General features: G+C 50.4%; 1 protein-coding gene across 1 annotated transcript in view; it reads left to right on the top strand.

Moving 5' to 3' along the window:
• The window catches only part of COL22A1 (collagen type XXII alpha 1 chain), a 219,550-nt gene that overhangs the window by 101,340 nt on the left and 90,655 nt on the right, over positions 1 to 27,555 (top strand). The window contains exons 23-30 of the mRNA XM_081502987.1: positions 11,050 to 11,103; positions 17,350 to 17,403; positions 18,035 to 18,088; positions 19,337 to 19,390; positions 20,322 to 20,375; positions 24,910 to 24,954; positions 25,462 to 25,524; positions 25,984 to 26,037. Of these exons, the coding sequence (XP_081359113.1) occupies positions 11,050 to 11,103; positions 17,350 to 17,403; positions 18,035 to 18,088; positions 19,337 to 19,390; positions 20,322 to 20,375; positions 24,910 to 24,954; positions 25,462 to 25,524; positions 25,984 to 26,037 (432 nt within the window). The remainder of the gene's footprint in view (positions 1 to 11,049; positions 11,104 to 17,349; positions 17,404 to 18,034; positions 18,089 to 19,336; positions 19,391 to 20,321; positions 20,376 to 24,909; positions 24,955 to 25,461; positions 25,525 to 25,983; positions 26,038 to 27,555) is intronic.

Here is a 27,555-nt window from a genome sequence, read left to right as displayed (position 1 = left end):
ATGTATCCATGTCTAAATGATATGAAGTGGGGCTTGTCCTTCTCTGACTTCCTTCACTTAGCACGATCATCTCTAGGCATCGTTGCATTCTTTTTTATAGTTGGAGTCATAGGGCAGGGTGGCGAGAGTGTTAATAGAGCACGTGCCAGGGCACAAAGGAGGGCGCCTGTCTCGTCCTGCATCCGCGGGGGAGCAGGGGCGACGACCACGCATGTCCTTGGGGACCCCGTCCCTGTAGTGTTGCTGCTGACCTCCTGACTCGGGTTGCTCCATCCTGTGGGCGCTGCTCATCAGTGGCCTTTGCTGTGGACACACGGCAGAGACGGCAGCCAATGTCGGTGTGGCTGGGAGGCGGCCTCCTCTTCTGTCGCCTCTGGCTGAGTCAGGAGGGCCTGAGACAGGGTGACAACTTACTCACAACCTTATCCCTCCCCTTGGCTCAGGTGACCTGCCTCGTCAGCATCCATTAAAGCATCTCTCTAAAGAGCTCCTAGTGTCAGCGCTCAGGCCGTGATGGGGGAAGAGACGAGACAGAGACGAGCCACGGGGACCTGGGAACTGAGACCCTGAGACTAAAACATGGGTTGAGGAAAGGGATCCAGGCCCTTTACTTTAGAGATTAGCAACAAGCAGACAGCGTAATCCCCGGTGAGGTGAACGCATTCATTTTGGACAAAGCTGCTGTTTTTCCACAATGATGACGTGAAAGGGAGGGGAGGTTGGAGCCAGGCACCCCCTTCCCCATCCGCATCTCTATCCCTGTCTCATCCCGCAACCCCCTGCTGGCGGAGGAGGGGGGTTGGGCACTCACTGCCTGCGTGGCTGGGTTCCTGCCCTACACGGAGGTAGAGGAGGTCCCCACCCTCTCCTTCTCCAGCTGTGTCCACACGTTCGTTCTCCAGGTCTGTGTCTGCATTTCTTCTCTGTGGATAAGGTCATCAGTCCTAGGACACATTGAGAAAGTAGCATGGACATGTGTATACTATCATGTCTAAAGGAGAAGACTTGCAGGAAGCTGTTATCACAGCTCCCTGATAACACAGGGAGCCCAGCCTGGTGCTCTGTGATGACCTAAAGAGGTGGAATGGGAGGAGAGGGTGGCTCAAAAATTTATTTTTATATATTTTTATAAATTTATATTTATAAATATAAATTTGTATTTGTATGTATATAAATTATATATATAATTATGACTAATCCAGATTAATGTACAGCAGAGACCACCGCAACGTTTTAAGGCAATTATCCTCCATTTAAAAAACAAAGAAATAAGACTGGCAAGTAGAGCAGGCTGTTAAAAACAGTGATGGATGCAAAGATCAAGTGTACTTAGAGGCTTTTCTCTTTTTTGTGAATCTGAATAGATACCCACCTTTGAATGTCATGTTTCTTAAGTTAGTAGACCTTGATATTTTAATAAAGAATACTATGCTGTCAGAAAAAGAAAAAGGAGGTGCTCGAGCCTGTCTGAGGTTCTGATTTCCTCGTGCTCATCCGAGCGAGGCACTGGGGAGAGGGTGGTCAGGCGAGCACTCTTAGCTGGAGCTGGCAGCGCTACAGAGCATCTGAGCCCAGAACATTCCAGAGTGGAGCCAGCCTGGCTCCAGGCCACTGAGGCACTTAGACACACAAGAGCTTCCATGAGGCTAAGTTTTCCCCCAAGGATATTCTCTTATACCCTAATCATCCACCCCAAAGTCGACATCCTATCACTCTCACACCAGTCTATTTTAATTTGCTGTAGAAAACTTGTAGTTTTCTTATTTGAGAATCCGTTTATTTTTGTTTTCTTCACTAAAATGTAAGTCTGTGAGAACAATTATTTTTGTATTTGTAGCACTTAGAGAGGAGTGCCTCATATTTGTAAAATTATATATATATATATGAAAATAAAGGCATCTATAAGTGCATAAAATATGCCTAAATGTATAATGTCATCATAAGATGAAACTTATAGATGCTTGCTCCTTGGAAAGCAAGCTATGACAAACCTAGACCATGTATCAAAAAGCAGAGACATCACTTTGCCAACAAAGGTCGATCTAGTCAAAGCTATGATTTTTTCAGTAGTCATGTATGATGTGAGAGTTGGACTATAAAGAAAGCTGAGTGCTTAAGAATTGATGCTTTTGAACTGTGGTATTGGAGAAGACTCTTGAGAGTCCCTTGGACTGCAAGGAGATCCAACCAGTCCTAAGGGAAATCAACCCTGAATATTTGTTGAAAGGCCTGATGCTGAAGCTGAAACTCCAACACTTTGGCCACCTGATGTGAAGAGCCACCTCATTTGAGAAGACCCTGATTCTGGCGAAGAGTGAGGGCAGGAGGAGAAGGGGGTGGCAGAGGATCAGGTGGTTGGATGGCATCACCGATGCAGTAGACATGAATCTGAGCAAACTCCGGGAAATAGTGGAGGACAGGGAATCCTGACAGGTTGCAGTTCATGGGGTCACAAGGAGTCGGACACGATGCAGCAACTCAACCACAGCATAATGTCATTCAGTTCAGTTCAGTTCAGTCGCTCAGTCGTGTCCAACTCTTTGCGACCCTGTGAATCGCAGCCTGCCAGGCCTCCCTGTCCATCACCAACTCCCGGAGTTTACCCAAACCCATGTCCATTGAGTCAGTGATGCCATCCAACCATCTCATCCTCTGTCATCCCTTTCTCCTCCCGCCCCCAATCCTTCCCAGCATTAGGGTTTTTTCCAATGAGTCAACTCTTCTCATGAGGTGGCCAAAGTATTGGAGTTTCAGCTTCAACATCAGTCCTTCCAATGAACACCCAGGACTGATCTCCTTTAGGATGGACTGGTTGGATCTCCTTGCAGTCCAAGGGACTCTCAAGAGTCTTCTCCAACACCACAGTTCTCATTAGTGAGTATCAAATACAACTAGGGTTGCAAGAGTGAAAGGCTCATGGATCACGCACGAGTGCTGCAGTTGGGTGGCTGACACACCCAGGTGGTGTTGGCAGAACAGAACCCAGGACTAGCCCTCTGGTCACCTGGGTTCTGACCTTCCACAGAGAATTCCAGCTCTTTTATTAACCCTTTTACCACCTTTACCCATTTCACCCACCACCTACCCTTCTCTCCTCTGACAACCACCAATCTGTTCTCTATACCTATGAGTTCAATTTTTTTTTTAGATTCCGTATTATAGGTGAGATTGCAAGGTGCTTGTCTTTTCCTGCCTGATGTATTTCACTTGGCATAGTGCCCTCAAGATTCATGCGTGTTGTTGCAAATAGCATGGTTTCTGTCTTTTTATGATACTATTCTATTGCATGTGTAATCCTGTGATACTATTCTTTATCCACTGTTACATCCTTGGGCACATAGGGACCTTCCATGTTTTGGCTGCTGTAAATAATGCTACATTGAACATGAGGGTGCATATGTCTTTTCAAGTTAGTTTTTCATTTCCTTTGGATAAATACTCAGAATTGGGGTTGCTGGATCATGGATTGGTTCTTCTTTTTTTTTTTAGCCACCTCCATATTGTTTTCCTCTATTTCTTTGCACTGATTGCTGAGGAAGGCTTTCTTATCTCTCCTTGCTATTCTTTGGAACTCTGCATTCAAATGGGTATATCTTTTCTTTTCTCCTTTGCTTTTTGCTTCTCTTCTTTTTCACAACTATTTGTAAGGCCTCCTCAGACAGCCATTTTGCTTTTTTGCATTTCTTTTTTTGAGGATGGTCTTGATCCCTGTCTCCTGTACAATGTCACAAACTTCCGTCCATAGTTCATCAGGCACTCTGTATATCAGATCTAGTCCCTTAAATCTATTTCTCACTTCCACTGTATAATCATAAGGGATTTGATTTAGGTCATACCTGAATGGTCAAGTGGTTTTCCCCACTTTCTTCAATTTAAGTCTGAATTTGGCAATAAGGAGTTCATGATCTGAGCCACAGTCAGCTCCCGGTCTTGTTTTTGCTGACTGTATAGACCTTCTCCACCTTTGGCTGCAAAGAATATAATCAATCTGATTTCGGTATTGACCATCTGGTGATGTCTATGTGTAGAGTCTTCTCTTGTGTTGTTGGAAGAGGGTGTTTGCTATGACCAGTGCGTTCTCTTGGCAAAACTCTATTAGCCTTTGCCCTGCTTCATTCTGTACTCCAAGGCCAAACTTGCCTGTTACTCCAGGTGTTTCTTGACTTCCTACTTTTGCATTCCAATCTCCTATAATGAAAAGGACATGTATTTTGGGTGTTAGTTCTAAAAGGTCTTGTAGTGATCATTGCAAAGAAATAGAGGAAAACAATAGAATAACAATAGAATAGGAAAGACTAGAGATCACTTCAAGAAAATTAAAAATACCAAGGGAATATTTCATGCAAAGATGGGCTCAATAAACAACAGAAATAGTATGGACCTAACAGAAGTAGAAGATATTAAGAAGAGGTGGCAAGAATACACAGAAAAACTATACAATAAAGATCTTCACAACCCAGATAATCATGATGGTGTGATCACTCACCTAGAGCCAGACATCCTGGAATGTGAAGTCAAGTGGGACTTAGGAAGTATCACTATGAACAAAGCTAGTGGAGGTGATGGAATTCCAGTTGAGCTATTTCACATCCTCAAAGATGATGCTGTGAAAGTGCTGCACTCAATATGCCAGCAAATTTGGAAAACTCAGCAGTGGCCACAGGACTGGAAAAGGTCAGTTTTCATTCTAATCCCAAAGAAAGGCAATGCCAAAGAATGCTCAAATTCCCGCACAATGGCACTCATCTCACACACTAGTAAAGTAATGCTCAAAATTCTCCAAGCCAGGCTTCAACAGTACATGAACCGTGAACTTCCATCTGGAACTTCCATCTGGATGTTCAAGCTGGTTTTAGAAAAGGCAGAGGAACCAGAGATCAAATTGCCAACACTCACTGGATCATCGAAAAAGCAGGAGAGTTTCAGAAATACATCTATTTCTGCTTTATTGACTATTGCAAAGCCTTTGACTGTGTGGATCACAATAAACTGTGGAAAATTCTGAGAGAGATGGCAATAGCAGACCACTTGACCTGCCTCTTGAGAAACCTGTATGCAGGTCAGGAAGCAACAGTTATAACTGGACATGGAACAACAGACTGGTTCCAAATAGGAAAAGAAGTACATCAACGCTGTATATTGTCACCCTGATTATCATGAGAAATGCTGGGCTGGAGGAAGCACAAGCTGGAATCAAGATTGCCAGGAGAAATATCAGTAACCTCAGATATGCAGATGACACCACCCTTATGGCAGAAAGCAAAGAAGAACTAAAGAGCCTCTTGATGAAAGTGAAAGAGTGAAAAAGCTGGCTTAAAGCTCAACATTCAGAAAACTAAGATCATGGCATCTGGTCCCATCACTTCATGGCAAATAGGTGGGGAAACAGTGGCTGACTTTATTTTTGGGGCTCCAAAATCACTGCAGATGGTGATTGCAGCCATGAAATTAAAAGACACTTACTTCTTGGAAGGAAAGTTATGACCAACCTAGACAGAATATTAAAAAGCAGAGACATTACTTTGCCAAAAAGGTCCGTCTACTCAAGGCTATGGTTTTTCCAGTAGTCATGTATGGATGTGAGAGTTGGATCATATATAGAAAGCTGAGTGCTGAAGAATTGATGCTTTTGAACTGTGGTGTTGGAGAAGACTCTTGAGAGTCCCATGGTCTGCAAGGAGATCCAACCAGTCCATCCTAAAGGAAATCAGTCCTGGGTGTTCATTGGAAGGACTGATGTTGAAGCTGAAACTCCAATATTTTGGCCACCTGATGTGAAGAGCTGAGTCATTTGAAAAGACCCTGATGTTGGGAAAGATTGAAGGAAGGAGGAGAAGGGGACAACAGAGGATGAGATGGTTAGATGGCATCACCGACTCAATGGACATGAGTTTGGGTAAACTCCAGCAGTTGGTGATGGACAGGGAGGCCTGGTATGCTGCGGTTCATGTGGTTGCAAAGAGTCGGACATGATTGAGCGACTGAACTGAACTGATACGGTTTTCCACAGAAGCTGCACCAATTTACATTCCCACCAGCAGTGGGCTTCCGTTTTCTCCACACCCTCACCAGCACTTGTTATTCTTTATCTTTTTGGTAATAGCCATTCTAACACGTGTGACATTACATCTGAATTGTGGTTTTGACTTGCATCTCCCTTATGGTTAGGGATGTTGAGCACCTTTCCATGTACCCGTTGGTCATCTGTGTGTCTAGAATGTCCAGTTTTAAAGAAGAAAACTTGGTTCCTTCTGTACCTTTTACTTGGCTTTTATCTTGCTCTGTGGTCCTAGCCCCATCTGAAATAGCCTAGGTATCTTCTTTCCCTTTTGGATAAAAACAAGTGGGGGAAAAGGTTTGCTTAAGAGAATTCCATGTTGCCAGGCATTTAAACAATGTCAGATTTGAAATGTCTAAACTGGAGACTTGTCATGGTGGAGGGAGTCTCTGAGATTGATAGTGAGGAATATAATGTCCAGAAATATTAAATGACCTGCCTGCTTAGGGTCACTCAGGGCTCTGTCACTGCTCCTCCCACAAGCTGGGGACAGTCTCTTTGGTTCCTTTGATCATTTTATCAATATTTTCTGGCTTATTTCCTCTCTTACCAAGAGGTGAGACCTTAAGAAGTGACACTATCAAGTGTGATGCTCTCTTTCTTACTAGAGAAAGAGCGATCCCCAAGTGTCTTATGGTGGGACTGATTGTGCCAGTTGCTTTAAAAACAATTTTAAAGACAGAATCTATCCATACATGTGTAGAACTCTAGTATAAGATAGGAAGGAGGTAACATTGGTTGAGTCATCGCATAGCAGGCATTTAGCTGTTTGTTCATTTGTTGTTTTTTCCACACGTGTTTTGCACTTAATTCTCACAAGGATCCTATGAGGTCTGGCAATTTCAATCCCATTCTGCAAATGAGGAAACCAAGATTTGAAGGTGTAGATCAGATTACCGAGCAGCACACAGATTATAAATGAGGAGGCAGGGATTAGAACTCAGGTCATCCTGGATCCAAACCATTCCTGCCTTTGCTTTAGGATGGGGTGTGTATGTGTGTGTGTGTCCACATACACACCAGACTTCTAGGCTGGACATTAACAGGCCTTTTAGTGGAACCTTTCGAGAGATGTAGGACCTCTTAGTGGACTTCCCTGGTGGCTCAGATGGTAAAGAATCTGCCTGCAATTCAGGAGACCCAGGTTCGATCCCTGGATAGGAAAGATTCCCCTGGAGAAGGGAATGGCAACCCACTGTAGTATTCTTGCCCGGAGAATCCCATGGACGGAGAAGCCTAGCAGGCTACAGTCCATGGGGTCACAGACCTCTTCGTAGCTGGCAGCACCTGTTTCGGCAGATGCACTGAGCACCCATCACTTGCATCTCTGACCGCTGCCCTTGGAGCCAAGGGTCTCATGTAGCTGAAAGTAGTCAGGCCCATCCGCTCCAATTTCTGGTAGATCTAAGAGAGAGAAGCACAAGAAGTCTTTTGTTGGTGGCAACCTGGGTTGAATTTGTTTTACTTTTCAATTTTTAAAGCCTTTTTTCTTGCCTTTCTCTGACCTACCAGATGGTAACAGCATTGTTTGGATCACAGGCTACTGTTCGATTCCTGTCATGGCATGGAGCCAGGTTTATTTCAGGACACTCTAGGTTTTCCCTGAGCACCTGGATTCAGCTCTCACCAGTAGAAAATAATCATGTTTGACATTTGGAGGCATGGAGAACAGGAACTGAGCAAAAGGACCATACGGCTCAGATTAGAATCACTTGCACAAGCAATATTTTTATCTGATAATGGTCCCTCACGTGGCTGTGTTAACTCATCCTGCCTGGGAAGGAGATGCTCTTTTGAATTTATCGACTTCTCTCTTCCATGGGCAGACAGGCGGCCTTGGAAATAGTGGTCTTGCTCAGCATCCAGACATCTAGAATTGCTTGAGAACTCTGCCCTCATTGATAAACCACAGACATTTATCTAAACAATGTGTCGAGTAGCAGTTTAAAAGAGAAGAAAAATTACAGGGAACAGGCCTGTTGTGAATGAATGGTTCTTTATTGATGCATAGCTTGCACTGGCCAGCACTGCTTAAGTCCCCACACCCAAGTATAGGTCCAGAATGCAGAGGGCTAACAGCTGCTGCTACGTCCACCATCACTAGTGCTGCTGCCTCCACCAGTAGCTTTACCATCAACACCAATAACAGCATCATCACTACCACCATTACCATCAGCACCAATACCATTATCATCATCACCACCACCATTACCATCAACACCAATAATAGTATCAATAACAGTGTAATTATCACCACCACCATTTACCATCAACAACAATAACAGTATCATCATCACCACTACCATTACCATCAACACCAATAATAGCATCATCACCACCACCATTACCATCAGCACCAATACCATTATCATCATCACCACCACCATTACCATCAACACCAATAATAGTATCATTGTCACCACCACCATTACCATTAATACCAATAACAGTATCATCATCACCACCACCATTACCATCAACACCAATAACAGTATCATCATTGCCACTACCATTACCATCAACATCAATAACAGTATCATCATCACTATCATTACCATCAGCACCAATAACATTATCATCATCAGCACCACCATTTCCAGCACCACCACCATCAGCATTATCACCATGATCACCATCATCATCACCTCCGCCATCAACACCATCACTACCATATTCACCACCACCACCATCACCCCCACCATCATCACCATTACCCCCACCACCATCACCACCATCATCACCTCTGCCATGACCACCCTCATCATCTCTACCATCAACACCATCACCAGCATATTCACCACCATCATGACCACCGGCATCACCACAACCACCACCATCACCAACTTCTTAATGTCAGATCCTGTACTGCACACTTCGTGGACATTATCTTATTTCATCTTTGCAGCATTCTTCAGAGGTAGTGGTTTTGAAGCCAGATCTGCCTGACATGTGGTGTCTCACCCACTTAAGGACTCAAAAGGGCCAGAATTCTGCTATTACCATTTCTTCTTCGTTAGAGTCACCGTCATCTTCCTTCTCATCCTCATAACTATGTGTTACGTTTGCATGATGCTCTGCTATGCTTTTTAAATCATTTTCTCAAATATTGAATTATTTCTTCTATTACTCTCTTTTCACATAATTATAATGATTATAATTTTCCACATGAAGAAACTAAGACTCAGCAAGTTGAATGGCTTGCCCGTCCTCATCTACGTTAGGTTTAGAACTCTTTTTCTTACAGTATTGCAGAGGAACGGGGCTGGGAAAGGAAAAGATCAAAGACCTCTTTGATCACAGTGAGTGGCTGAGTCCTCATAGCCACTTACTTAGAGCTCCATGCCCCATCCCTGGCGATTCTAACTCATGAGTTCTTGAATGACACCTGGGAATCCATCTCAAATATGTTTTTGCCCTATTTTGCCAGTATTTCTCATTATTGCTGGGACTTCATGAAAGAGGAGATACTGGAGTGGGGTAGGACTTTGACAAGTTGAGATGGAGCGTGGGTCCTACAGACAGAGATGGCTTGGCGGGCCAAGTCCTTGGGGTCTTTGGGGCCAAGCTAAGCAGCGCATGTGAACTGAGGCTTAGGGCTGGGAACAGGGCCACCGGACACCAGACTGAAAGGGCGAGTCAGAGGGCTGGGCTGGAACAGTCCACGGTGATAAAGACACCTTCCCCCTGGGGGTGGGGCAGTGTGTGCGGACAAACCCTAGTATGCAAGGGCAGAGAGCGAGGGGCCAGAGTTTAAGGAAGAGAGGAGACACTGATGTCATCCAGCTTCTATAGTCCAACAGACTGTTAGAGATGGTTTGTAGCAATGATCTCATCGTCCAAGCCCAGGGAAGTAAGAGTCACGTGTACAGGCCCCGCACACACAGCTCTGGGGCCAGATCTTAACCTCATCAGGTTCTAGCTGGGTCACCGGTGAGACTTGACTCTGAACCTCAGTGTCCACGCCTCCCAGTGGGACTGAGAGCACCTGCATCCCGGAGCAAGGGGCTTCCTGCGGAGCGGAGACCCAAGGAAAATATGGGAAACCCCCGAAGAGGGTTTGACACAGAGCAGGTGCTCAAGGAATGTGGTTCTGATTCAGAGTTGTGCCTTCCTTTTCATTTCTCGTTGCAATGCTCTGACCTTGTGAGGATGACTGTAAGGAAGAAAGCAGACAGGCGGGCCTGCCATCGTCCACATACACGCATGATAGGGTACACACTGCGTGTCGTGAGGACTCGCCAGCACGCACCTCACACCTGTTCAGAGGGATAGACTCCGAGGCTTAGTGGTCACACCCCCATGGGATGACCGGCTGGGGTCGTGCAGAGTAGCACGGATCCTAACGGCAGAAGCGCAGAAATGGTCCACGTGACCTGCCTGCCCAGAGTCGAGATGTATCACCTTTCATCCTGGTGCTGAAAGCTCAGTAGCTGTGAGAAAGAATGGAGCTGCTCCCCACATGCTGACCCAGGAGGCATCGGGGTTAAGTCCTTAAGTGAAATAAAGCAGAGTTTGTCAGCCGATTGAATGTTATGCCATAGTTTCTAAAGAAAAAAGGGATAGAGGGAGAGAATGTGGGTGCATGTGTGGGCACGTTTGCATATGTGTGTGTGTGTGCGTGCCTGTGCAAAGCTTGCCTAAACATAAAATGCCTCTGGAAAGATCAACCAACATCTGGTAGGATTAGTAGTTGTCAAGGAAAGGGAATGAGTGGCACGGGGACAGGACAAAGGCATTTTTCTCAGGTGAACCTTGTGGTACTTTTTAAGATGTGGGGCCATGTGTTGCCGAAGTCATCCACCTTGCAGCGCTGACACCCAAAGGGCAGGCTCCCTGGCCCCAGACGTCCCCCCCCCCCATCCCACACTGCCTCCTGGCAGGGTGTCTCGAGGGGGACAGTCTGTTATCAGGGGGTTTCCTCCAGACGTGTCATTAGACGGGCTCTAGGCGCGGGCTGCCTGTTAATCCTGGCTTCTTCTTTTTGTTCTCAGGGAAAGAAAGGTGAGGCGGGTCCTCCTGGAGTCCCTGGCTTGCTGGGGCAGCAGGTAACTACTGTCTTCCAATCCTCTTACTTAGCCACACTGCTTTCTCTGATTAAGGAAATGATAGGGTAGCAGTTCTCAGGTTGTAACCAGACTCTTGCATGATCAGCTCATCAGGGGATTAAAAGCAACGTGCAGTGGGTCCCTTGCCCTCCCTGCCTCCCACCTCAGGTGCTGGGAGAATGGCTATTTGGTCTCCTGGGGGGCGGGCAGCGATTAGGCCTGGAGGAGGGCAGACCTCCTCCACCTTCTCCCCCTGCCCCTCCCCTCCCTCCTCCCCCTCAGCGTTCAGACTCCTCTCTGGTGCAGTGTCCTCTGCCCCAGGCTGGTCTAGCTCCCCACTCCCACGTGGTCTCACGTGTGCCATCCCTGTGGTCCCCCGTGAACCCCTCCAGCTACCCCGGCAGGTGGGCAGGCTCAGGGTCACCCTCCCATTTCACAGACCTGGTGGGGGTGCGACTCCCTGATACACAGACTCGCTCAGGGGTCACCTGCTGCTCAGGAGACCCCTCCCCCATCCCAGGCCACCTGGACCCTGACCCCTCTCAGTCCCCCTTTTCTATAAAATCAGTCACTGTGACACCCCCCACCCCCCGACACACACACCTCAGTGTGGACAGAACAGGGCGCTCAGCACTGGTAGTGTTCACACCTCACTTTGTGGTTTCTCTGCTAATTGCACCAAAGCTCGCCACCGACCCCCAGCCCCAGCCTCCCTGGGCTCAGGGTGGGTGAATTCCCAGGAAGCATTCCGCAATTAGGGAGGTGGAGGTTAGGAGCTTAGGCGCCCAGCCTCGGCCACATTCTGGCTGCAGCGTCTTGAACAAATCCCTTTACCTTCTGAACTTCTGCTTTGTCATTTGTCACAAATGCCAATAAAAACAAAACAGGGTGATGATTTCAGCAGAAGGTGTGGGGATGTGGCCCAGGTGCTGGAGTCCCAGTGAGGGCCACAGGGAGCCGTGGGGAGGCTGCTGTCCTGTCCTTCTGGCTTGGTGGCCGCAGCAGGCGGGCGGGATCAATACGGGCTTGTCCGCTGGCTCCCCGCTGCAATAAAGGCTCAGCTCTGGCGCCCACTTGTTTCTGGCCACATCTCCTCCACACCCGATTCTGTGATGGTAGTCACACTGTCCTTTAACGTTGTCTGGTAGGCACCCGCCCAGGGCATGTTGCTGACCACACTTCCAAATGGGTTTTTCCCACTCTGACTATGAAGTGTGTGCCAGGCACCTCGCATGGGAATCTCAGGCTTCATTCCAGCCCCTCACATGCCAGTCAGGCTGTAACACAGGATAAGAGGCTGTAAAACCAGCCATTATTCATGGTCTTCTAAAGATGCCACACTCACTGTGACATTTTGATGTTAATAGTGCAAGATAAAGAGTGTTTTTGCATTTGTTTTATGACCTTGTTTCCAGCGAGCAAAGCTTGTGTGTTTCAAAAATTCACCATAAATACGGCTCCATCAAAATGCTTTAAGTTACAGATTTTTTTCCCTATCACTGTTTTCTTGGCTACCCTAAAAAAGGGATTTCTTTCTTTTGTTTTAAATTTTGAAGCCCTTTTCCCTTCAACAAAATCTTTACCGAGTGCCAGGCCTTGAGCTGGATGCTGTAGACACAAATAGGATCAGCTTTCCCAGGGCAGGGATTTTGCCAGAAATGGGGCACCCTGATATACTTGGGGATCTCAGTGGTTCAGAATCAGATGGTGTAGAGTATATGGCAAGTCCCACCTAGCTCCCTGCATTGGATCACCACCCCACAGATGCAAAGCTGCATTCAAGCCCACCATGCCCACTCCAAGAGCAGTATTTCCCTGCTGGATCACTGCCCAGCTCTGTAATTCACTCTCCCTAACTTACCCACACACCCACCTGCCCTGGGCCTGGCCACAGTCTTCTCCTGCTTGCCATCCATGCATTTGTTCATTGATTCATTCAATAGGTGTTCACTAAACCCTGGCTGTGTGCGGGTGCGGCCCTGGGAAGGGGAACCTCGCAGCCCCTGTCCATGCCCAGGGGAGCCAGATGTGATGGAGGCAGAAAGAGATGCCCATAGACGGATGATCCTCTGAGCTAAGACCTGGGAGACGGGTAGTCAGAGCTCTGGTTTTGGGGGACAGGTCGTCAGCCTCTTGGGCCCAGAGGAGGGTCCCTGAGCTGATCTGGAAAATCTGGGTTGATTCTGTCGCAGCAGAAAGTAAGTTCCTGGGCTTCCTGGTCTGACGAGAAGGCTGAGGGCCCGTCTGTTCAGTTTCTGCTCTTGTCGGACGCTCTCCCTGTGTTAGTATACAGCTGCGTCTGTTCTTTACAACCACCTGTGAGAAAAGAAGGCTTATCCCATTTCCAATCTAAAGAAATGGAGAAGTGGAAGTGAGAGTGTTAGTCTCTCAGTCCTGTCTGACTCTTTGCAACCCTGTGGGCTGTACCCCACCAGGATTCTCCAGGCAGGAACACTGCAGTGGGTAGCCAGTCCCTCCTCCAGGGGATCTTCCCCACCCAGGAATTGAACCAGGGTCTCCTGCATTGCAGGTGGATTCTTTACCATCTGAGTCAGTAGGGAAGCCCCCAAAACAGATGGAGCTTCGAGTTTAGTTAGCTTTGCTGTTAACAGGAACAGCCAGCCTCAGGGTGTGCCAAGCCCCAGGGCAGCTGGCCTTCTGGAAGATGCTTTTGGTGCCTCTTTTTCAGGATGAAAACGTTCACCTGCTGGGATGTTTTAGGCTCAATATACCCATTCTGGGTGGTGGCTCCTGTGTCCTGGCAGCCTTTTAGGAAAAAGTGGGAATTTGTGTCTGGTCTAGACAACTGTTTATGCGAAGGTATTGAGATCAGCATGGCCGGCAGACCCTTGAGTGGGTGGGAACACAGCCAGGGGAGGGGCTGACCCCAGAGGACTGAGTTTCTGGTTTTCTCTGCCCAGAAACCCCCTCCCCTGAGCTAGGGGAATCCCTGTGCCCCTGGAGCTGTGTCCTGGAGGAGGACTCATCATCATGAAGGAGGAGGACTCACGATCATGAACAACCTCTGAAAACAAACATTTCCAAGTTGTACAGGAAGTGTGACTATGTGCTAATTTTGCAAGTAATTTTCATGCATCTTCAGATTCCATCCAATTTCATAAAACTACTCCAGTTGGAACGAGGTGGTTATTAGGAATAGTTATTTGCCTTTCCGTTATCATTAACGCTAATTAGGTTAATTGGTTATTTACATGTCACCACTGTAATGACTGAGCATGCCGTGTGTAGTCACCATAATATCAAGAAGGATAAAACATTCCATTAATAATAATTAGACTTATTGGTTAATTGATAGAGTCATTACTCAGTTGTTTTTATTCATAATAATTAAGTGATTTTGTTGTTAACATTTAGATCTATTGGCTAATTTGTCACCCTCTTTAATAATTAGATGAATTAGTTATTTAGATATTAGCTTTCCTGGTGGCTCAGATGGTAAAGAATCTGCATCCAGTGCAGGAGACCAGGGTTCGATCCCCCTGAGAAAGGAATGGCAACCCACTCCAGTATTCTTGCTTAGAGAATCCCATGGACAGAGGAGCCTGGAGGGCTACAGTCCACGGGGTCACAAAGAGTCAGGCACAACTGAGCGACCAGCATTTTCACACTGATGATAAAAAGAGAAGGTGAAAACCTCCCACAGGTGAGCTGAGCTGGTTTCACACACCTTCATCCATCGAATGGTATGAGGCCCCTCCTGTTTTTATCGTCACCCTCTCCCTCTATGTTTAATCCTGCAGCCTCCACTCCCTGAGCTCCCGGGCACCTCTGCCCGGTGCCTCAAACACTCAGCCGGTGTCCACTCCTCCTGGACACACTCACCCCACTGCGTCCCCACCACAGCGCAGGGCGCCATCACGGGTCCCTTCATTCAGGTGACCCCAGTCTCTTCTTGCCCCTTCACTCCATACACCTGACCTGCTGTCGAGTCTTGTCAACTTCTCCTTCCAAATGCTAATATAGCCGAGTCAGACCGGCTCTTGTGTTGCTTCTCCACTTCTAAAGCCAGGTCCCGGCCACTTCCCAGCAGCTCCCCCTCCCACCGCTGTGTCCCCCACTTCCCAGAGCCCTGTCTCCCACCCCACACCCCCATTCCACTCCTTCACACTGAACAGTCGGTCCTGGCAACACATGGAGGTCTGCCGGTTCTCAGGCCCCTGAACCTAGTGTTCTTCCTTCCCTGGACTTTCTCAGCTCTCAGACGTGGCCCCTTCTGCAGGGCCTTCCTTGACCAGCCCCAGCCAGGATGGCCTCTCAGGCACAGGCACAGTGATTTCATCACCAGGGCTTCCAGTCCCCAGAATGGTCCCTTCGCTTGCTCCACGTTTGTTCTCTCCGTCATCCCAGCCCCCACCAGCTTCTAAGAGTGCCATCAAGGGGACTGGTAACCTGTTTTTACAACGAGCTTTCCAGGTGGTTCTATGGCAAATGAACCATTCAGGATCCACTGCACGCGAGGGCTGTGTGACCTCAGGTGGGGCCCTTACCTTCTCTGGGCCTCAGTTTTCCATATTGTCAAATAAGGAGGTTTAATTTCTAGTTGTTCAGTTGCTCAGTCATGTCCAACTCTTTGCGACCCCCAGGGAGCCCGCCAGGCTCCTCTATCCACGGGGTTCTCCAGGCAAGAATACTGGAGCGGGTTGCCTTTGCCTTCTCCATTAATTTATAGTAGAGGATCACTAAAAATCTCCACTCACACCGGCTGTGAGACTGAGACAAGCAGTCAGCAGCACACAGGGGCTTCTGCAGGACGTGGAGGAGGAAGAGGGAACGGGTTCTGACTAATGAGCTGGTCGGGAGGCCGGCTTCCTGGAACGGCCACTTTGAAAGAGGCCAGTGTACTCCACGGGGTGTCACATCACAGGAGGGTTGAAAGCCAAGTGTGTCCGGTTTACTATTGGAGGGAGAGCTGCATATGGTGGGAAGGGGCCTCGGATGAGCTCCGTGGGGCTGACACTGTGAGAACCTCAGAGGTCAGGGTGAGGTAAAAAGGTCACCTGGAAGGTGCCTTCCGGAGAGGTGGGTCCTGGGAGTGCCACCTGCAGAACTCCTGCTTTGCCCGGAGGCAGGCAGAGCTCAGCTGGAGCAGACGTGAGTGGAGCGGAGTGCGGTCACCAGCCGCTAGGTGCAGGGACCCTGCCTGAGTACCTGCCCAGTCCACTGTCCAGCTCGGCCTGGCCACTCAGTTGCTCCAGGTCCAAGCAGATATCTCCCAATAAAAGTAGACGCTACCCCCCAAAGACTCACCAGCACTCAGCGAGCCACGCAGAAAATCAGGTCCAGGTGCCAAGCACAAAGTTCTGTTCAGTTCCTGTCTTCGCCGCGCGTCGTTAACTCAGCAGTGCCCCCAGCGGGAGAAAAGGGAACTGTCAGCAGCAGCGGCAACCGTGCCCATTTTTTAGTGTTTACCACCCTCTAGTGGGGATGGGATGCTGCTCTCTGAGTGCCCCGCCCTCTCCCCAGCTGTTTGCCATCAAGTTGACTTCAAACATTGAACATCTGCTCTGTCTGTTCCAAGCCCTGGGCTTGTGTGAGAAGAGGTGCAGGGAGGGGACAAGGGGGTACTCTGCCTTCAAGGGCGTGTGAGTCAGGTGAGCACCGTCACACTGGCCTTCAGCGTGGGGGACGCAGTGATTACTTCTGCCGGGGGAGTTGCAGAACCTTTCAGAAAGATGGAGACATCATCAGAAAGATGGAGACGTCCTTCTGAGCAGGGAGACAGGAGGGAGGGCCTATCTGGAGAGACACCTGGACAAAAGCCAGAGGTGCGTCTCCTAGAATGTGTGTAGTGGTGAGAGGTGCGGTTTAACAGATCTCTTTATTCACCCTAGGTGATCTGATGCTGAATAATGCTTGGGAACTGCTGTTCTAGGGAATTTTTGTTAATGGGTTAACTCTGTGTGTGTGTGTATTCACACACAGACATATTTATTTTAAATGTGCAAATATTTTCAAAATATATCAGAATAGATACTGCACCAGTTATATGGCCGTCACACAGATAGCACACATGTTATCATGGTGCAAGTTTTACTTCGGATCTTTTCTTTCTGCTTTTGTTCCTTTTTTTTTTTTTTTTTTAAAATAAGGTTATTTCAGTAAAACTGCAGCCTTACTCACACACCCATCACTTGATTCCCCATCCCTCTCCTCTCTTGAAGAACAGTGCCTCCAGGAGGCTGTTCCATGCACGTTTGTCACCCAGGCCCCCCTCTTTCTTTGCAGGGCCCCCCAGGACCACCTGGCGTCCCAGGCCCCCCTGGACCCGGAGGCCCCCCGGTGAGATTGGTTTTGACTTTCTCTTCCCGGGGCACTTAGATGGAGGTTTCATGGCCCCAGGAGCCAGGGACATCATTGTGTGGAGCCGTCTGTTGGCTCTTTGTCCCAGAGCAGAGCAAAGGTGTGAACAAGGAGGGCCCCGCCCGCAGCCAGCTCCAGTGTCCCTTAGACTGGAAAAAGCTCCTGAGCTCGTTCAGCACGTTCGTGGCCGTTCCTAGAGAAGTGTGCAGGAAGTGTGGGGTCGCCCTTCCCAGGGTCTTTCGACAGTGGGTGGGTTGGCTCCCCTCCCCCAGTTCAGGAGCAGCTGGGAAGGTTCCCGTGGGCAGAGCGGAGGGTGGAGGGCAGAAAGAGGTGGTTCCACCCATCCCGCCAGAGGGGAGTGAAGGTGCTGATGGCCCCGACTGCAGCCCAGCCCAGCCCAGCCCCGCGCTGGCCAGCCTGGGAGCTGTGTCGACTCCTTGGTTCACCAAGGCCCACACCACGGATGGCCAGATGCCCCCGAGGGGTGTCCACCCCGGGTGCCCTCGTCAGAGCTAAAGATCCAGGCTCCTGCCAGCAAAGGCGCTGGGAGAAGGGATCCGATGCTTGGAAGAGGTCAGACTAACGGTTCCTCCATGGTTCCCCTTGGCAGGGTCTGCCTGGAGAGATTGGCTTCCTGGGCAAGCCTGGGCCCCCCGGGCAGGCGGTGAGTGACCGGGGCACCCCTCCCCGCTCTCCCCTTTCCTGTCCTTCCTTGTGAGAGGGGCTGGCCCTTCCGCTGGCCGCCCAGACTGCTTTCCAGTGGGTGATGCTCTGTGCCCTTCCCTCCCTGTTGGCAGGGACCAGGGCCCTGGCACCCAGCCTCCTCCTCCTCCTCCCTTCTGTGGTGCCTGCCGTGTGCTGTTTCCCAGGGCCACCCCCCAAGGACCCCCAGCCAGGCTGCGGATCAAGGCACCCACTCCTCAGGCCACTGCCTGTGCTCCATAACTCCGAGGCACAGTCGACAGCCCTTGGCTGTTTGAAGTGTGGCTTCTTGTCTGTGGGGACACCGCCAGGGGGCCACGGAAGTAATGGACGTGGAGACTCGGTCCAGGATGTGGCAGGGCATGCCCTGTCACCCTGCTTGCCATGTTTCCTCTCTCCCAGTCAGCAAGACCCAGGGAGCCAGGCCTGCTCAATCCTTTTAGGTCCTGAGGGTGGAGGTCATCGAACCTGAACGTCCGCACAGGCGGGTGCAGATTCAAGCTGGGAATCTCCTGCCTCTTGGCCGGCACTCTTCAGGGCAGAGTGATAGGGTGGCTTTGGGCCTCTGAGACCATGTGACCATGATGGGCATCAGAGGTGATGGTCCTCAGGAGGCCTCTGCTCATCCAGAAGGAATTTCCTTCCTGCTGGTTGTCTGGTGGGGCCAGTGGGTGGGGAAAGGCCGTGGCTACAGGAAACCAGTGGAACCCGCACCACTGATGGGGGCTCAGGACATTGGAGAAAGGGTGGCAGAGGGAACAGTCAGATTGGGCAGTGCAAGCAGTTGCCCCCTGTCACCGGGCCCCAGATCCACAGGCGGCTGTAGGCGGAGGCCCCGGGATGCAGAGATGTGATGGCTGGATGCCGGCATGCTTAGCTCTGTCGAGCTCCAGGTACCACAGCGAAGGCTCTGGACATAAATCATAGTTGTGATGTCCACTCTTAGGTGAACCTGTCCAAGCCTGGAGCACATGGTTAGCTGTCATCCACAGATGTTCCTGAATACCCATCCTCATGGTTTCACCCACTAACAGTTTACAGCAGTGACAGCACCCCCGGAGAGCTGGCACCCAGGAATGGTCCTGCATGTCTCAGGCACCACGCCGACCAGCTTCTGCCTGCAGAATCTGCTCCTGGCCAGAAGCAATTCAGTGCAGTACTGCCCTAACCATGCCTTTTATGTTGGTCTGTTTTTTTCCTCTCCACCCAGGGACTGCCTGGAAAGGATGGGCTGAATGGACTCCCAGGCCTGCCAGGACCCAAGGTTGGTATGAGTTAGGGAACCCAAAACCCAGAAGCCAGAGATCTCTGTGATGGTTGGGTGCCTTGGCCGTGGATCATATTTGGATCCTGAGCCATGCAGGGCTCGGAAATGTTTATACAAGGTCAGATATAGGCGAGCCCCTTATTCCTACCTAGGTAACTGGTGGAGGATTTGGAGGCCGAGGACTTTAAAATTATTCTATTAGAAATATGCATCTATTTTATTTGCAAGGAGAAAACCTTTCCAGAGACTCTTATATAATAAGAGACTTCAACTTAAAAATATTCAGGTGGGGCTCATTAACAGTAAGATCATTAAGAGGAGTCAGAGGTTAACTGTCATAAAATTGGGAAGCAAGTTCACAGTTTACTCACTTCAGAGGGACAATTGAAAAACCATACAGCCAACAGTTTAACAAGTGAACTTCACCTTTTCATGGCAAAGATACAGAAGCTCAAGGATAAACATCAACAGTCCTTGCAAGGCAACTTTTGGATGTTATAGGAGTTTTCACCATCCCTTTCAGTAAGCAGACTTAGAAGCTCAGCTTTTTCATGACAAGATACAGAATAAATATGGATTTAACTTAATTTAAGAACACGTCATGTAAATATTCTCCATTCTCCTCTCTTTAAAAACAAAAGATGAGGGCTAACCAAGTATTTTGTCATCTCAAAAGCACTTAGGCAGTGTCTCCCCGGCTCTGAATCCCTCATTCCCACCCACTTGAGTCTGTAAATCAAAAGCAGAGCCGTTGAATCTAGGAGGTGGTTGGAGCTGCTGTTTCGGGCCACTGCGGTCTCACAGAATTAAAGGAGTTCAGTAGCACCCGAGTCTGAGTAGCTTTCCTCCTTCCAGCCCGGAGCTGGTCCTCAGTCGCTTCCCTCCACTCCCGGCTCCTGCTGTTGACTCTCCTCTGCCTGCCTTGTAGGGAGACCCGGGAGACAGAGGGGAGGACGGTCTGCCCGGACAGCGTGGCCCGCGGGTAAGGACTTGGCCTTCCTCCTCTTGCACCTATTATTCTAAGCGATGTGTTTGGGACTCTGTGTGATCCCCCGCTGTCAGAGCCGTGTAGGCTGGGGTCTGCCAGGAGACAGCCAGGGCCATCGCACAGGGGCTGTTTGAAAGGCTGGGGCAAGTCGGGGTCAGTGGTGACACGCCCTGGACTGACGACCACCGAGAGCCACACCACGACACACCCAGGGAGAGGAGCAGGGGGTTCCTGGAGGCAGAGGGCCCTGTAACTGGAGGAGAGGACCCCCGTGAGAGAGCCTTGGCCTCGGGAAGAGGGACAGCCTTGCTGACCAGCCCATCCTGGGAGGGGCGAGGCCAGGGAGTCAGTGCCCCCTCTCCTGTCCCCTGAGCTTCCCCTCCTTCCAATGCCCCTTCCCACCTGACCCCTGCAGAAGGAAGCCCAGGGCTCCCAGGGGGTGCAGACGTGTGGAAACTGGATCCTCGGGGGCAGTAGAGGCGACCCACGTGCCATGTGGAGGGGGCACCTCCTGTGGGCGGGGGCCCCAAGTCCTGGATTTGGATTACTGTCCATATGTGCTGTGGGTGTGTACGTGGTGTGTGGGTGGGTATGTACATGTGTATATGGTGTGTGTGTGTGTGTACATGGTGTGGGCATCTGTATGTGGTGTGGGTGTGTATGTGAGGTGTGTGTCTGTGTACATGGTGTGTGTGTGTATCTGGTGTGTGTGTATGTCGTGTGGGTGTGTGTCTGTATGTCGTGTATGTGGTGTGCGTGTGTGTTGTGGATGTGTACATGGTGTGTGTGTCTGTATATGGTGTGGATGTGTGTTTGCGGGGTATGTGTGTATGTATGAGGTGTGTGTGTGTGTGAGGTGTGTTGTGGGTGTGTATATGGTGTGTGTGTCTATATGTCGTGTGTGTATGCAGTGTATGTGAGGTGTGTGTGTGTGCATGGTGTGTGGGTCTGTATGTCGTGAGTGTGTGTATACAGTGTATGTGTGTGTATATGTGTGTGCATGGTGTGTGTGTCTATGTTGTGTGTGTGTGTGTGTACATGGCATGTGCATTTGCAGGGCGCCTGTGCTTCTGGAGGGGCCTGTGCCCAGATAGAAGCTCACATGGGGGCCCTCTCTCTCACACTTTATTTTAGGGTAGGAACTAGTTAAGGGCTGTAACTGGCTCTTGGTGACCACCCTCCAACCCCAGCCCACAGCGGGCACGTGGCAGGGCCTCAGGAAGGGCTCACTGGTGGCCGAATGATAACTAATGGCCTGTAAAGGGCACAGGTACGGTCTGGACCCGGCCCAGTGGTGACCCTGCTGTCCTGGGAGGCAGGACTCGGGTCACCTCGGTGGCCAGTGAAGGCTGATGGGCAAATCCCTGGACCCTCGGTTCCCTGTGACCTCGCTGTTTCAAGAAGTGATCATTCTTTAGTGAAAGTCGCTCAGTCGTGTCTGACTCTTTGAGATTCCATGGACTATACAGTCCATAGAATTCTCTAGACCAGAATGCTGGAGTGGGTAGCCTTTCCCTTCTCCAGGGGATCTTCCCAACCCAGGGATCAAACTCAGGTCTCCCTCATTGCAGGCGGATTCTTTACCAGCTGAGCACAATTTAGAGCAAATTAAAATGGAGCAGAACAAGCACGGGTTATCATGTGCCCACCTTCTCCAGGATGCCTGATGGACTCCTTGTGGAAAGCATCCACTAGGAGCTCCTGAACCCTGGATTCCTCAAGGCTCAGCGAGCCAGCTCATTGTCACTTGCAAACACAAGCACTCTCCATCTTTTAAGACTCAACATTCCTGTTTTTAAAAGATATTTGTGATTGAAATGTAATGATATGTAACTGGCTGTGTTTTGTCCCTCCATTGCTCTGGGGTAAATCATGTGGTGTTTTAAACACCAAAAGCCACCTTCCTGTTTTTTATTGATTGGCTGAAATTCAATCATCTTCCAGAAATAACTTAAAGTGTTTGCATAGGTCACTATTACTTTTCATTTTTGACTGCTAGGATTTTATGGAGTCAGCCAGACCTGTGAGCTGTGTTTCCTCAAATCCTCCTTGGATTTTATGGGGGATTTGTGGGGTCGTCCAGACCTATTTGAGCTGTGTTTCCTCACATCTGTAAGTTGGCTCATCCTTCTGAGCTTACAGTGTATAAATTCCCACTTTCAATTCAACAGTCTTCAGAAGAACCTGTTCCCATCGAGTTCCCTGTGCGGATGAAGTCGATGGATCAGAAGTATTGGGGTGAATTTGAGGTGCCCTCGGGGTTGTCTTTAGTTTTTCCATCTACATGTTGTGTTTATGCTCACCCCCAGTGACTGAAAGTTTCAGAGAGGTCCATTATTACAGCTCATCTGCTGTTTTTGTACAAGTTCTAGTGTAGTGTAGTGCATTTAAAATTTTTCTCTAGGAAGTTGGAAACTGTGAATTTCTGCAGTTACATTGCTTTTAGAACATACTTTGTAGCTGCGAAGGAGACCTGGCAGGAGGTCTGTTGCTTTATTTTGACATCATGCCTCGTAAGATAAGTATCTCCAAAGAAGGTCGTGGACACATCCTGGGCGGCGGGTCTCGAATCCACGCGGAACAGACCAGCTGCGGGATGAGTGGGTGCATCGCCCTCTTGGGCTCGTGTCGAGGATTCCAGGAGCCGCCTGGCCCTCCGTGGGTTGTGCTCTGGCTTAGATTCACAGCACAGATTCAGGAGGCACTTCAGGAGTCCTTCAAAATGCTTGCTACCCAACCTCAGCACCACCCCCCACCCAGCGCCTTTCCAACTGTAGAGGTTGTCCTGTTCTAGCAGATTTAAAGTGACAATTTGTGTAGCAAGTGTTTGCACAGATCCGGTTAGAGCAGCTGTTACTAATTGTGCTTGTGAACACTGGGAATTGATGGGAGAAGTGGAGTGCATCTAGAATTTCTATATGCACCGACCCAGACACCAGTGGCCCTAGTGGCACCAGAGCTTCAGGATAAAATGCGTGCTTCATGCTGAACAGTGCTGTTCGTTTCTTTACTTTGTTTCTCTCTCTCTCTCTCTCTCTTAATATGTGGTACAGCCTTCACTACTACTGGAGTCTGGCATAGCTGCAGGGAAAACCTTTATATGTGTGCATAACTGCTCATTCATTCATTCATGTGTCCACTTAAGAAAACCAAATTTCCTTATGGAAATCTACAGAAAGATTTTACTAAGGATCATACTTAGCTTCTCTGGTGGCTCAGACGGTTAAGAATCTCTCTGCAATACAGGAGACCCCGGTTCTATCCCTTAGTCGGGAAGACCCCCCTGGGGAAGGGAATGACAACCCATGCCAGTATTCTTGCCAGGAGAATCCCATGGAAAGAGGAGCCTGGTGGGCGACAGTCCATGAGGTCACAAAGAGTCAGGACATGACTGAAGTGACTGACTATGCATCCATGCATGATGTAGTTAGAAACTGGCATTCAAGACGTTAGTGTTTCTGAAGACATGTGGCTGGTTAGAAGTTGCAGTCCCTTCCCACTCCTCCCAGCACAGGCCTCTTTGCCTCAGTGACTTACAGGCACCTGCTGAGCATAGCAGCCTGGTGGGGTCAGAGAGTGGGCCCCTCTGGTCCTGCGCTCCCCGCCCCCCACTTCAGCAGGACCAGGAATTGCTGGTCAGAAACCTGATGCCAGAGGACACGACTCCATCCACGCGACCGGAAGCCGTGTAGCCCTGCTGAGGGCTTGCTTTCCAACGTAATATAAGTTTGGACATTTAAGCAGCATTTTACCCGAGACTGGCCTTTATAGCAACACACCGTGGGAGGGGAAATGGACCTCTCTCCTGCCCATGAGTTCCTCCACCCCCAGCTGCCTGTGTTTTACCAAGGAGTCTGAACAACTGCGGGCTGCTTGGTCAGCTCGGACAAGTTCGTCAACAGCTTCTCCACCACTGGACCCGGCCTGGGGTCTGAGTTCCCCCTGAAGGGGAGCAGAACTCAGAGTTGGGGCAGCTCCAGGATGCTCAGATTTTGGCTCCCTGTGGTTCTAAACTGTGTTTAGAGTCAGAATCACTGGATCCAACCTGGGTAACCTCCGTCAGGGCACCTCCAGAAACTGTTTCTTTTGAGGAAAGGTCAAGCCAGTGTGGAGCTTCCTGGGTGGCTCATTGGTAAAGAATCTGCCGACCGATGCTGGAGACGCAGAGACTCAGGCTTGATCCCTGGGTCAGGAAGATCCCCTGGAGGAGGGAATGACAACCCGCTCCAGTATTCTTGCCTGGAGAATCCCGTGGACAGAGGAGCCTGGCGGGCGACAGTCCATGGGGTCACAAAGAGTTGGATGTGACTGAGCGTGCATGCAAAGACCACGTGGGGGGGTGTGGCAGCCTCTGTCCAGAAACACTGAGCACTCGGGGCTTCAGTGCCTGTGATGCTTGAGTGCTGCTTGTATGAGAATCGAGGGTGTGGGTGCCAGGTGCTCTGAGTCTGTGGGACCACCTGGGGATGACAGCCATCTCTGCAGATGTGAGTGGTAAGTGACGGGTTGTCTGTTATTCTATCTGCAGGGTGAAGTCGGGGAGCAGGGCCTGGCTGGCCGACCTGGAGAAAAGGTCTGTTCGTTCATTCATTTGTTCGTTTGTTCATCCAACGCATTCATTTGTTAGTATCCGCTGCACCTGTATCGCTTGTCTCCCTGGAGCTCACAACACGCCTGTCATGCCTTCATCTATTTACCCCGTGACCATCAGCACGTCCTGTCCATCCCTTGCTGTATTGGGCACCAGGGTTACCACTGTCAGCCAAGAGCAGGCGCAGCGAGTGACAGAAGGGGTCCCAGGAAGCCCCTCACTCAGGCTCAGGGAATGTCAGGAGAGGTGGCCAGGAGGTGACATCGTGGCTGATCCAGAGGGACGAGGAGTCAGATGACAAGAAAGAAGTAAGGCCTCCCGGGAGAGGGAGCCGCAGAGTGAGCCCTCGCCTGGGGACGCCCCCAGAACACCGTCTAGAACCCCCCTCTCTCCGCTGCTTTGTTTCCACATTACCCTGCTCCTTCAGCGGTCTGGGGGCAGCTTCCTTCCTGAGAACGCACTGATCACGGCGCTGTGTTCTTTCCGCAGGGAGAGGCAGGGCTCCCAGGCTTCCCAGGACTCCCAGGTGCGAGGGGAGAGAAAGGAGACCAGGTGAGTGGCGGGCGCTTCTTGCCAGTGAGGCCATGCGCCGTGTCCGAGGAGAGAGCCCTCGGTCCTGGCTTGCATGCTCAGGGACGGGCTGACCCAGGCTGGGCTTAGAGCATTTTCCCCAGTGTTTATGGAAGAGGAGAGGCAGGGGATTGGGCCCCCATGGGCCATGTGCTGGAACGAAGGGACAGCGGCCAAGGGGTCTATCTGGAAGGGTGGGTGGAGTAGCTTCAGATGAAATTTGTGGGAATGACTGGGGGTGTCAGCTGTCAGGTACCAAATGGAGCATTTGGCCCTTCACACAACCGACAAGACGTCCCTCGATCTCAGTCCTCACCGTGGCAGGGCAGGTTGGGGAGACGAAACAGTATTTTGCCCAGGGTCCCCTTGCTCTCGCCTGGAAGAGGCAGCCGTACCCTCAGTCACGTTCTAACGTCTCCTGGTTTTTATCTTTCTCTGTAGGGAGAGAAAGGGGCACTGGGGCTTCCAGGACTGAAAGGTGACCGAGGTGGAAAGGTAGGAGCCGCTGCCCTTGTCCTGGTCGTGGGTGCCATGTGTCACACAACTGCCCATCCGTAGTTCACGTGGAGGGGCTGCCATGCTTGAAGTCACTACGTTGGCCTGGTGGCAGTCCTGGTTCTCCCCGCTGTGGTCCTGGGCATCCCATCTGATCCCGGTGTCTCCCTTGCTGGCCTAAAGCAGAGCTGCCTGTATAGGCTGGTATCCACGGGCAGTTGGTTCCAGGAGCCCTTGGAGATAACTGAAATCCATGGATTCCTGAGTCTCTCATATAAAGTGGTGGAGCCTAAGAACCGTGGGCCTCCAGGAACCAGCACCAGGGAGGCAGGACCCGCCACCGGCCAGGGTTGTCGTGGCGAGCACGGCACACGTAGTGACTCAGGTGATCCTGGTGACATCCGGAGGCAGGTCAGATTATCAGTGACACCCCCAGTTTATAGATGAGGAAACTGAGGCACAGAAGGGCCAGGCTGCCCTCCCAGGGCTGTGTGGATGTAGGGCGGTGGAAGTGAGACCTGACCGCAGTCTGGGCCCAGCGTCCAGGCTCTGAGCAGGTCCACATGGCACACCGGCCTGGCCTGGGGGAGCCTGGCCAGCCTCACACGCCCAGCGGGGCCCTGCGATCCCCCCTCTGCTGCCCGGGGGGCCACCTGGTTCTCCCAGTTGGAGCTCTGCACCCTCCAGTGTCCCACTCTCCTGCCCACGATCCTGCTCAGCGTCCCTCATCCCCGCTCCCAGGCTGAGGGCCGAGGTCTTTGTTCTGAACGGACCTGCGATCTATAAATAGAGATTCTGCAATGGAAAGGGCTTTGGCGGATAAGCCGTTCAGGCCCACCGCTCTCCCGGACTTCTCAGAAAAGCAATTTCTATTTGAGAAACTCATTTCCAAGATGCAGAGGACTCGGCGAGGCCATTAAGCCCCTTTTATTGCTTTGGCAGAATTGCCGGGGCCACAGCAGAGTCGCATTCAAGCTTCCGAAGAATCTGGCCTGCTTTTCTTTGCCTCTAGAGAAATATGTCATCATGGACAATTCTAGGTTAAAAAAAAAAAATCTCAAATGACACTGAAGCAACATTGCCCCCTGCTGGCCGTGCCTGAGCATCCATTCCTCAGTGGTCTGGTCCGCTTCCTCCCCACCCCACACTGAGAGCCTTTTGACCCCAGGGCATCTCTGAGAGGAGGGTGATAACGCCCCTGTGTCAGCTGGGGTGAGACACTTCAACTGCGGAGAAGTGGGGCTGGGAGCCCACGCCAGCCCCATTGACTCCAGAGCTCACAGACCCTTCTCCGGGCAAGCATCTTTCTCCAAGTCAGAGAGCTGCATGGGCTCTGCCCCGCCAGCTCACCCCACAGCACTGAGGGCGGGCGAGGCTCTTCCAGAAAGGTGGTCTTGAGGCCCTCGGGGTTGGAGACACATCTCTTCTCCAACCCTCTTCTTGTTTATGTCTGTTCATACCTTGCACTGTCATGCTAATGGTAAAGAACCCGCCTGCCAATGCTGGAGACGTGGGTTC

Source organism: Giraffa tippelskirchi, chromosome 6, assembly GCF_054371585.1.
Source record: "Giraffa tippelskirchi isolate mGirTip1 chromosome 6, T2T-mGirTip1v1.2.pri, whole genome shotgun sequence".
NCBI lineage: Eukaryota > Metazoa > Chordata > Mammalia > Artiodactyla > Giraffidae > Giraffa > Giraffa tippelskirchi.
Note: the sequence above shows the minus strand (reverse complement) of the source record. Positions and strands in the feature narration are given on the sequence as shown.